This window comes from Erinaceus europaeus, chromosome 10, assembly GCF_950295315.1.
Source record: "Erinaceus europaeus chromosome 10, mEriEur2.1, whole genome shotgun sequence".
NCBI classification, from domain to species: Eukaryota; Metazoa; Chordata; class Mammalia; order Eulipotyphla; family Erinaceidae; genus Erinaceus; species Erinaceus europaeus.
Genome location: NC_080171.1, coordinates 17,044,800 through 17,057,091, shown reverse-complemented (window position 1 = coordinate 17,057,091; position 12,292 = coordinate 17,044,800). Strand labels below are relative to the sequence as shown.

The 12,292-nt window shown below is 43.4% G+C and overlaps 1 protein-coding gene across 2 annotated transcripts in view; it reads left to right on the top strand.

Moving 5' to 3' along the window:
- The first annotated feature begins 2,527 nt into the window (after positions 1 to 2,527).
- RECK (reversion inducing cysteine rich protein with kazal motifs) overlaps positions 2,528 to 12,292 on the top strand; it is a 79,440-nt gene continuing 69,675 nt past the window's right edge. The window contains exon 1 of one of the 2 annotated variants that reach the window (XM_060199194.1): positions 2,528 to 2,703. In XM_060199194.1, coding sequence (XP_060055177.1) covers positions 2,604 to 2,703 — 100 coding nt within the window. In that variant the 5' untranslated portion in view covers positions 2,528 to 2,603. Of the gene's footprint in view, positions 2,704 to 11,236; positions 11,256 to 12,292 lie in introns of those variants that run through there. The other variant, XM_060199195.1, reaches the window with a different exon arrangement.

The following is a 12,292-nucleotide window of genomic DNA, read 5'->3' as shown; positions in this document are numbered from 1 at the left end:
GAAAGAAGAACCACAATTTTTTTTTAATTTCTTTATTGGGGAATTAATGTTTCACATTCGACAGTAAATACAATAGTTTGTACATGCACAACATTTCTCAGTTTTCCACATAACAACACAACCCCCGCTAGGTCCTCTGTCATCCTTCTTGGACCTGTATTCTCCCCACCCACCCACCCCAGAGTCTTTTACTTTGGTGCAGTACACCAACTCTAGTTCAGGTTCTACTTGTGTTTTCTCTTCTGATCTTATTTTTCAACTTCTATTTGAGAGTGAGAAGAACACAAATCTAACAAAGCTATATAAACCTCCTGATGAAGACTTCAAAACTATGGCCCTAGGGGAAGTTCACTGAAGTGAGAAGATATATGGAGGAAGACTGCAAAAAATTCAGATAAATAGTGAATATTATTTTTAAAATGCATGAACAGTGATCAGAGAAAGAAGGAATCAGTGACTAAGCTACAAAAAGAAAAAGTAGAGAAGAACAACTACAGGAAGACAGATGCCAAAGGTCAAGAGGAGAGCGAGAAGATAAGGAAGAAGAAGCCACCCAAAGAAAACAATAAGAAAAAGTGATCACCCAGTGAAGATGAAGATGATACAGAAGAGTATGGCATGACAACAGAAGGAACAGTCACATCACAAGGATATAAAAAGAAGAGGGGAAGAAAGTGACAGAATGTATATTTGAAGGAACATTACTTAAGAATATCCTCAGACTAATGAAAGACATAGACGCCCAGATCTACAAAGCTTGAAGAGCTCCAAGAAAGGGGGTGGGGGGGGGGGAATCCACACCTAAGTGTAAAGCTTTTCATGCCTCAGGCACTAAAGGTCCCAGATTCAATCCCAGTACCACCATAAACTAGAGATGAACAGTGTTTTGGTAAATAAATAAATAAATAAATAAATAAAACAAACAGGGAGCCGGGAGGTAGAGCAGCGGGTTAAGCGCAAGTGGCACCAAGCATAAGGATCCCGGTTCGAGCCCCTGGCTCCCCACCTGCAGGGGAGTCGCTTCACAGGCAGTGAAGCAGGTCTGCAGGTGTCTATCTTTCTCTCCCCCTTCTCTGTCTTCCCCTTCTCTCCCCATTTCTCTCTGTCCTATCCAACAGAGAGATAACAGCAATGAAAGCAATAACAACAACGATAAACAACAAAGGGCAACAAAAGGGAAAAAATAACCTCCAGGAGCAGTGGATTCATAGTGCAGGAACCGAGTCCCAGTGATAGCCCTGGAGGCAAAAATAAATAAATACATAAAAGAATAGACATGGGAGTCGGGCTGTAGCGCAGCGGGTTAAGTGCAGGTGGCGCAAAGCACAAGGACCGGCATAAGGATCCCAGTTCGAACCCCGGCTCCCCACCTGCAGGGGAGTCGCTTCACAGGTGGTGAAGCAGGTCTGCAGGTGTCTATCTTTCTCTCCTCCTCTCTGTCTTCCCCTCCTCTCTCCATTTCTCTCTGTCCTATCCAACAACGACAACAGCAATAATAACTACAACAATAAAACAACAAGGGCAACAAAAGGGAATAAATAAATAAAATAAAATATTTAAAAAAAAAAAAAAAAGAATAGACATATGTGTGCATATATATATATATATATGTCAACTTCAGTGGGTAGACTTTAGTGATATTAAATAATTTAAATTTCAATTGTGATTATTTTTTTAAAGGGTAGAAGGAAAAGGTATTAGTACAGGAACACGCACAAAATTAGTCTGACACACATGGGTTTTAGTAACCAGCGGGCTCTTTCTCCATAGCGGCTGCAGGGGGTAGGGGAGAAGGGAGTGGGGACCCAGGTCCAAGTTGTCTTTCAAAGTAAAACCTCGGGCTGACCTTCAAGTTCCCTACCTCCAGCCTTGTGTCCTGATACCCTCTTATCTAGGTCCAGGAGCATTCCTCCTCTCCTCCTCTCTGTACAAGACCGAACCCAGTAGTGCACCAAAGGCACTTAACTTCCAAGCCACCTGCGCCCAAGTGCTGACTCTGTGCCTGGGCTCTTGGCAAAGGTGGTGTCTACTCCAGAGTCCTTTAACTTTTTTTGTTTATTTATTTATTTTTAGGGGACTTGTCCAGGGCAGCAACGCGCCTTTCTTGGCGTGTGAAGCAGCCCTGGACAGAAAGGCTGTTGTGGAGATGACAGAAGGAAGCAGGTTTCTGCTTCGGCCTTACCCTGGGTTCCAGTCGACAGGCACAAACCTACTGGGATGATCCTGGGAAGGTCCGGGCTCCTCTCTGAGCCTCAGGGACCCCGCCTGCAGACCTGGGGTAGCGGCGTTCTGTGGATGCTTCCTGTCCCGACACCCCTGACTTTTGCTCCCGGAGAAGGCTGGCTCCGAGTCTCCGCGGCCCGAGCAGACACACAGCTGGGCGGTAACAAAGAGCCGGGGGTCGGGGCCATTGCCGCCCCCCCCACCCCCTGGCTTTTTTTTTTTTTTTTTTTTGGAAACTCCGTGCGGCCGGGGGGCGGGGCTTGAGCGTCCCTCGGCCAATCAGCGGAGGTCCCGGGCGCCGGGGCGTGGCCGCCGAGAGCTGCGGTGGCGGCCAGGCTGGGTCCGAGCATCCCGCGGCTCCGGACCCGCCCGGCCCGGACATGGCGACCGTCCGGGCCTCCCTGAGTGGCGCGCTGCTGCTTCTCCTGGCCGTGGCAAGGGTCGCCGAGGTGGCGGGGGCCCTGGCCCCGGGCAGCGTGGGTGAGTGACTGCCGGGGCGGCGGTCCGGAGCGGCCGCCTCAGCCCTCCAAGATGGCGCGGCGCCGGGGGCGGGGGTGCGCGCGACCCCCAGACCCCGCGGCGTCCGGTGACCCGCGGCCCCGGGGGTGGGAGGAGGGAGGGAGCAGGGGGACCCCTGCTGGCGGGAGGGGGCGCCGCGCCGGGGCTGCCCCGGGCCTCTCCGCTCTCGCCCTCCCCCTCACCGCGATCTGCCGAGCTGGGAGTGGTGTCCCGGGTTCGAGGCCTTGCTCTGCCCCCCCAGGCCGGGCCCCGGGTGGGAGGGCGCTTCGGAGATGCAGCCGCCGCCCCGCCACCCTTGGGGCGGGTGGTTGTTACTTGTTCCTTTGACCCCGTGCGGGCAGCGGCCACCGCGGCCAGGTTCACGTTTCGGAAGAGAAGGGGCCAAGCCTTGGAAACCGACTTCTGCCCCCGCTCCCCGCGGCTGCACCTAGTGCCCCCCTTCCACCCAGTGTACCCAGCGGCATGCAGCTGCACCCAGTGCACCCATTCCCCCCATTGCACCCCGTGCACCCGGTTGCACCCATTTCTCCCAGTGCACCCAATTGCACCCAGCGGCTTCCAGTGCACCCATTTGCACCCAGCGGCATCCCCTGCACCCAGTGCGCCCAGTTGCACCCAGCGGCATCCAGCTGCAGACAGCACTGGGCTCGGGCGGGGAGTGTGGTGGGAGTGGGGGGCAGACTTCAGCCCTACTTTTTCAGGGCGGGCAGAGAGTTTTGGTCTTGCTCCAGATGAGTTAAAAACCAGGGGTGCATAGGAAGCTTCCCAGTGCTTAGTGGCTGTCTCCCACGTGCAGGGATTGAGGGGCTGATGCCAGCACCTGCCCTCCCGGAGCTCTCTCTTGGGGTGAACTTGGGGTGCACAGGACAGGGCAGTCCTAATACTAGGGATTCAAGGCAGAAGTGCAGAGACGCAGGTCCATCCCACTGGCCCTCCAGCTGCTCCAGACGTTAAAAAGTGGCTGGGCTGCCGAGCAGAGTAGTGAAATGCACTGCTTTGGAGGGAGAGACACCTGGGAAGGGCAGAGCTCATCCCAGCAGGGCTTCAAAGTCGATTCTAATGTTAAGATCTATATCTATCTATCTATCTATCTATCTATCTATCTATCTATGTAGATAGATATAGTTTTTTTTTTTAAGACAAAGTTTAGGACGAGACTTGTTAGGAACTTGGGATTCTTAATTTGGCTGTCAATTAGAAATCAAAGGCGAAGGGAATGCCGGGCTGTATATCTTGGCTATTTCAGTTTTCCTTTCTGGGCCTCATTTTTCTAAAGTTTAGAGATTAAACAAAGCACATCAAAGTTATGGTTCATAGAATATTAGTTGTCCATTCTCGTGGTCCTTTGGGAGGTCGGAGAGTGGAAGTAGTTAAGGACATGTTTTTTAGCCTTAGTTGTATATGTGTGTACACCTTCCTGTCAACATTTCCTACTTAGTTCATTCAGACAGAGGCAGAGAGAGTGAAAGAGACCACAGAGCCAGAGTTTCCTTCTCTGAGGTGGCTCCCCGGACTTGAACTTATGTAGTGCACACGGCAGTTATCATCTGTCCATGTGAGCTGTTTATTTAGTAAGCACTGAAATAAGTGCGAGCTAGTAAATAAGTTTGGGAAGCACCGCACACTGTGTATCTCTCTTTGAATCAGGAGGCAGTTTACTAAATTTCTTTTGAAGCAGCACTAAAAACAAACAAACAAACAAAAAAACACTGTGTAGGCTCCAGGCATGCAGCCCTGTAATTCCACACCTGTATATACTGGGATCGCTACCAGACGTCTCTAGTTCCCATTCTCCACGCTAGAGTTGACTTCTAGCAGACTTGTCCATTCCCCTCCCCCTCTGCCATTCTAGTAACTACCATTTTGTTATTACCCAAGAATTGCCGTTAACTTCCTTTGCATGCTTTCTTTATCAGTGAAATCATATGGGTTTTGTGTTTCTCTGATTTGTTTTTCTTAGCTCAGTATTCTGAAGGTCTACCCTACTCCTTTCCTAAATTCACGAAACACAATAGATTTTGAATAAGGGTTCAAGGAGTTCTTTGGTTAAAAACAAAAAGATATTTCCTGGGAGCAATGGGGAAATAACTTCTAGTAGATCTGAGAGTTCTTTGGAGCGTGAGGAACATGTTCTAAAATTCAGTAAATATACTAAAGTAAATAACTAGACTAGACAGTTGCAGCTAGTAGACTTTTAAGAGGAGGAATTTTGTGGCATGTGATTGTTAAAAGACAAATTGATGGCCATGAAAAAAATATATGAGTGTGAAAACACAATATATACTAATGGTACATGAAGTTAGTAATACAGCTTTACATATTCAAAAGTTGTGAAAAGAGTAAATTTTTATGTCAGTCATTTCACCAATCATGTACACCTTAAACACCTATGTCAGTTACACCTTTATTTTTAAAAAGAAAGAGAAAGAAAGAAATTTGAGGCAAAATCATTTTGAATAAAATGACATCTAGAGGAGGCTTTTTTTTTTTAATAGAAGAAAGGTGGAAACAAAGCAAGGATATTATTTGGTGGTAGCTAACATGGTTGTCTTGTTTGGGATAGGTCAGGTGATTGTGATTGCTTTTGATCTCTTTATTAAGATTTATTTTGTTTATTCCAACAAAGGGAGATTGGCCAGAATACTGCTCTGGCATGTGTGGTACCTGGTATTGAATCTCGGCCCACCCTTGGGCAAGTCCTCTACTCCAGTAAAGAGAAGCCTCACTGGCCATTAGTTTTACTCTGTTAACCTTGAGCCATTATAGGCTGAGGTTTGGGTTCACTTATGTAGGTTTCTAAGGGATTGAAGGCACCTCATTGTAATGTGCTCCTTAATTAAACTTAACATGCTTTCTCAATGAGACTATTGACAGAAAGAAGTGTTGCCAAAGGAACTTTTTCCTTTCTAACACTTAAAATTTGCTTTAGAAAATGCTGGACTGGGGCCCTTCCAGCTCTCAGAGCCCATGACAGCACACAGTTTGCATTATTTGATTAAAAAAAAAAAAAGAGCAATTCTGGGTTTGCTCTGAGAATGAGACTTTTCCCTTGTACTAATTCTAGAATGCACATATTGCCTTATCCCTTGCATAAAGAACATGGAGTAGTATAATGGACAAAAGCTTCCACTGTGGATCTGTAGAAAATGTGGAAAATGTTCTTCAATCCTAAACAAAAATTGAGACTACAATGTTCGATTGTACTTCAATAAAAGTTTTGTTTGTATTCTGGCTCAGACCGTTTTCTTTCCCTTCCCTGTCCTGTCTCCTGGTGTAAAGCTTTGCAAATCTTATCTGTTCTGCCTTAGGGATCTCCATTCTTATTCCTGGGGAGGTGAAGGAGTGGTAATGCTTGCTGAATGATTATTATCTCTTGTAAAGTTTGACCACAGCCTTTGCATTAAGAGTAGTGCTGCTCTTCCTACCCCGTACACTTTCCTAACCCTGTGCTACCCATCTCCACCTCTGATGTTCCCTTTGTAGGACACACAGTCTCAGGATCTGTATGTCCTGGCTCCTGAAAGTAGTTCTGTTTCTATTTAAGCTGTTTTTGTAAATTGTACAAAAGAGGGAAAGATGTAACATTAAGGGCTAGGTTTCAATAAGTTGACATTTAAGGAATTGTGTAATAGTCAGCCTAGAATCCTGAAAAAGAATGTAATGAATTTTAAGTTAGAAAAACAAAGCCTATCTGAAGGATAGTAATAAGAAGCAGATTCTCTTTCCAAAGGAGTACTGTGGCCTGCCCAGACTGTAGAACGAGTTAGGGTGGGTACCAGACCAGATAGGACTGTGTCTCTGACCGGCTGCTCCAAGTCCTGTCTTATATATTCATGGATTGAAATGTTATTTCATTGTGTGTCCATTATAGGAGAAAGCGGAATGACATTGAGGAGGTGGTCTTTATAAGTGGGATTTTTACAAGAGTAGAACATACTACAAGGAGTGGTTTATTAAAAAAAATATTGAGTGCTTACTTCATGTCAAACACTTCTGTAGGTCAGGCTTGCTACACTCAGGAAGCTTACATTCTGCTGGAGGAGAGATAGACAGTAATAGATAAATGAAATCATGTCTGGTGGTGGTAAGTATTGCTGTGAAGGAGACAAAATCATAACAGACTTGTGTGAGTAGAGGAGAAGTGGTTCTATTGATGACTAGAGAAGTGTCTGTGAGAAAGCAAAGCTCAAAACTGAGCTCTCAAGACTGTCCTTAAGAAAGATGGATGGAATCGGGGTTGGGAAGTGCAGAGGCCCTAAAGCAAGAAGGAATAGAAGGTGTGAATGGCTGCAACACAGTAAGCAAGCAAACAGGCCAGAGCTAGGCATATGAACCTTGCAAAAAAAAAAAACAAAAAAACCTCAGAGACTGGATTTCAAGGCCCAGAAGGTGGTGCAGTGGCTAAAGCCCTGGACCTGTAAGCACGAGGTCTAGAATTCAGTCCCCAGCATCCCATGTTCCAGAGTGCTAGAAACCAAGATACTTTTAAGTAATAGGTGTTTTCTTTAATAAATATTCTTTAAAGTGATTATAGTGTATAGAAGTAAGGTGGCCATAAATCCATCTTATAACAGCAGTTCAAGCAAGAACTATTGGTGATTTCAAAATGTGGAGCTAGAAGAAGAGCTATTCAAGAAGTAAGAAGTGGAACTAAAGATTGCTTGTAGATTTTTTACATTGAGCAACTTATAAGATATGCCATTTGCTGTGTAGTGGGAGATAGGAAAGAGCAGGTTACAGAAAGGTTGGCAAGGCAAAGAATCAAGTTTCTTTTTGTGTATGATCAAGATGGATGTTAGGAACAACTACCCTAGGCCTATAGCTTAATGAATGAAATTTCATTCCTGTCAGTAATTCATTCAGCAGTTATTTGTTCTAGACACCAGGACAGCCACTAGCTAGAGGCAAAAACAGACATGATCTCTGCCTTCTTAAGGTTTTTGATTTAGTGCAAAGCTCAGGCATTAATAATCACTCCAAAATGTGTGCCTATCCACTTATATTCTGAATTAGAAGAACGTAGCTGAAAAAATGTGATTTAGTCAAGCATATAGCATGTAGTATGACAAGTCTGCAAAGCACACAGATAGCACCAGCTGTAAGACATACCTCTGCGTCTGAGTGTATGATTAAGTCTGCTTTGTCTTTGACTTGGACCAACAACAGCTTGTGATGTTTGCTAGACTGTGGGTTGGTCATTGTAAAATGTGGTGTTAAAATGGGGCATTGGGACCGGATGGTGACGCACTTGGTTGAGCTCACACTTTGCAGTGTGCAAGCACCCAGGTTCGAGACCCTAGACCCCACCTGCAGGGGGAAAGCTTCACAAGTGGTGAATCAGTGTTGTAGGTGTGTCTCTCTTGCTCTGTAGTTCCCCTTTCCTCTCAATGTCTGACTGTCTCTGTCAAATAATAAAGATACCAAAAAAAAAAAAAAAGAAGAAGAAGAAAGAAATAGGGCATTAAACTTTTCCTAATAAAAAGACATGTGTAACTAGGAAATTATTGCTTACTAACAAATGAACAGACGTTTAGAGCTGAGCTCTCTTGTAAATAGGTACAAGAGGCTTATAGTTAACCTAAAGATCCCATAGGAGCATGCATACAGGGAGTGGTTAGAGAATAATGGAGTGCTGCAATGTCCAGTTCTGACTAGACTAGAAACACCTGAAATAGCCAGAAAGTTAACATGGCTTGGAGTTGTAGGAGAAAAATACTCCCAAAGAACTGAGATGGAACTTAAGTCTTGAAAGCTGTATGGGATTTAGGCTAGGACAGGCATTGGGCCTTTCAGGCAGGCAATAGCCAAGGTTCATGTGCATGGTTCTTATTTAAAAGTAACAGAAGTTTCAAGAGGGGAAGATAAGAAGACTCAAAAATTTTAGAGTTGGAATAATCGAAAGTCATTGTAGACCCTTGATTAGAAAAGTGCCATGGAAACGGTTTGACAATCATTGTAATTGAATCGGGTGAAGAAAACGGACACTTGCAGCAGTGCAGTGTGAGGCAAGCAGTAAAGAATGCCACTTGCTAATGACTGAGGAAAATAAAGACAGCTTGGGGAGTCTGGCGGTAGCTGGATAAGTGAGCGGGTGCAAGAACCCAAGGATTCCGGTTCGAGCCCCCGGCTCCCCACCTGCGGGGGAGTCGCTTCACAGGCAGTGAAGCAGGTCTGCAGGTGTCTATCTTTCTCTCCCCCTCTCTGTCTTCCCCTCCTCTCTCCATTTCTCTCTGTCCTACCCAACAACAATGACATCAGTAACAACAACAATAATAACGACAACAATAAAACAAGGGCAACAAAAGAGAATAAATAAGACAGCTGTGAGCAGTAGGACAAGATGCTAGAAATGTCAAGTGGACATGGTGGGTCCATGGGTGCTCATGTCCACCCTTTAACTCTTCCTGATGACCGTGTGTGTGTATATATGTATATGTTATGGACATAGACATATTTTAGGGAGATAAATGTGACAATTACAATGACACATTTGTAAGTTAAAGCTGCAGTTGTCAGTCAAACATTTTTAAGACATTGGTTATTTTTCAGACTATTTTATTCTAGTGATTCAATACTGGTCTGCAAGGTAACAGGGGCACAGTCCCACACCATTCCCAACACCAGAGTTCTATTCCCCATTCCCTCCACTGGAAACTGGTGGTTCTTCCAAGCTCACAGATAGGGGCTGATTATTATTTCTTTCTCTGTCTCTCTATCTATCCATCGATCTGCCTTTTTGCCCATTTTTTTCTATGGTCTTGCTTTCTCTTCCTTTCTAAATCACACCTACACCTCTTACTACTTCCAAATGTCTTTTCTTTTTCCCTCTTCTCTCTCCAGATCCTGATGGCATAGGAGTTCAGAGCCTTATGTCCCTCTTCTCCCTATCGCTTCTCCCCTCTGGGAGGATGGACCAAAATTTTGGGATGCAGAAGGTGGGAGTTCTGGTTTTTGTAATTGCTTCCCCACTGAACATGGATGATGGCAGGTGGATCCATACCTCTAGCCTGTGTCTGTCTTTCCCTAGTGGCTTAGGGCTCCGGAGAGGTGAGGGTCCAAGACACATTGGTGAGGTCGTCTGCCCAGGGAAATCAGGATGGAATCATAGTAGTATCTGCAACTTGGTGTCTGAAAGACAGTTAAGATATAAAGCAGAACAAAATATTTGATAAACCAGAACCAGAAAGTAGAATAGAGCAGATGAGAATAGGGATTTTTAAGGTGAGAATAGGGATTTTAAGAAGCTAGGAATACTTGGTATATTTTTCAGATTATTTAAAAAATAAAATTTCATTTCAAGTGAAATTTCATATAAATGACAAAAATAAAAGTCAGATTTAATAACCTACCTTTTAAAAAAATTTTCTTCATAGTAGCTTTTCCCCTCTTAATAGTATGGAATATATCTGTTCTGTTTTAGTATTTCTTTAAGAAAGCATTAGAGGGTAACTTTATTTTCTTTTAGAAAAGAAAGCAAGAATGGCTTTTCATTGACTAAATTGAATTACAACTTTTAGTAGGCTTCTGTGGCAAAATCCTGTTTTAACTTCAAAAATCCTATAATTTCATGACTCTTTTTTAGTTTTAGATTAGGGTGTGGGTTTATTTACTTGTTTTTTATGCTAATTGGTCTCAGAAGTTACATTTCTCTGCAGTTTGTGGCTGCACTCCAGGCTTCCTGCTCACCTGCCTGTCTTTAGTACACATGCGATCACACCAGCAGCCAAACCTTGATGTTTCTAATTATTGGATAATTATGCTTGCATATTTCTAGACTCGATAGCCTTCTTAAACTCTATATACATGACCTTTAGCAATCAGTTTGCTTTACTGAGTTTTTAATTGCAAATTCTTGGAGTAAGAATTTGAAATATGACTCATTTTTATTTTCATCATGTTGATATCAAGTTTTACTTAGAACTGTATCTCTTAATCAATTCCATTTTTCTGAGAATAAGTGGAGTTTTAAGCCGTTTTTCTTAAATAATGTATTAGAATCAAATTTTAAAAACAAAATATTTCTATAGCTCACTGTCTTCACTTATAGAGAATGTTAGACCTCAGCGTGGTTTTTGTACTGTATAATAGTTGAATGACCCAGTTAATCCATTTAATAGCTCTAAAAACTAAAGACCTCTCATTGTCACACTAATTACACTTGAATTCCTTTCCCCCTCTTCATGAAGACAAATGAACTGATGTCTGTTTGTAAATATGTGGTGCCAAAGGTCCTAGTGAGTTCTTGTTTCAAAGAAAGAAAAATGTGCACATATACAGTAATGGTGAGAGCTGAGAATAGAGTATGGAAAACGTGAAGGAGCATTCTGTGCCTGTCCATGAATGGTGACACTTCTTTAAAAGAAGGAAATGTGCTATTACAGAGGAATGCATGGTGGGGAGGGAGAAGGGAGAAGTCTGGGTTGTCCTCTTTAATCTCTTTTTCTTAGAACTCTCAGGCTTTTGGAAGAAGAGAAGGAAATAAGCAAAATGTCAACCCAAGTTCTGGCAGGAAAGTAAGCATATAGACAGTTTTTCTTCTTTTCCATATTTTGGGTTTTTCTAATGAAGAAAGCATTTGAAAAATTGACTTTGGGGCTTATTCCCCTATAAATTTCACCTTTGCCACTAAATAGAAAAAAAAATATATAGTTTTAAGAAGACTCTTCACTACTAGAGTTTTAACTGTCATGTCTTTTAATATGATTTCTGTTCCAACAAACATTTACTCCAAGAAACTTTTTCAGAAATCCCTAGGCTCAAATCAGACTCATCGGCCTGATGTTTGCTTCTTGCTAAGCCTATGCTTATTGGGACCATATGTTATCCTGAGTTATCTTCACTGATATCAGCGAGGTTTACTGGCCACATATGACCTTTGTATTGGAAAACAGTGGAAAGAGGTTTGCCCTTTCAGGACGCTTTCCAGTCATTATCATACATAAGAACTCTTTACCCCCGACCAGTTCTCCTCATTCTAATGAGGTTAGGAAAATATTAGTATCTTTAAAACCTTTCATCCTCTAGTTTATTTGCTAATGAAATAATATCATTAAAAATAGATATTAACATCTCAAAAAAACATCTCTTACAGTTGCCTTCTTTCTGTGTTCTCCAAAGTAGTTGTTCCAGACCTCTAGCAATGTCAACTCAATTCCCAACCCCATTACTTTTTAAAAATTAATTGATTGACTGATTGGACAGAGACAGAGAAATCAAGAGGGAAAAGGGAGGGAAGGAGAGAGAAAAAGACACTGTAAAACTTCTGTTCCGCTTCTCCCCAGCAGATGGGGACAAGGGGGCTAGAACCCCAGTCCCTGTGCATTGTGATATGTGTGTGCTCTGTTGGGTGTGCCACTGCCTGGCCCCTCCCCAACCCCATTCCAAACCTTTTTGTTTCCAGACCTAATCTCTGTTTCATTGAGAAAACAAAGACTGTCCATTTCCTTTTCTAATCTGTCATTGTGTGTTTATGTTTTTTCCTCGTCTAGACTTCATTCCCCCACCACTGTTACCTGGATAAAGTCAGAGTATAAACTGTATCTCTTTCCAG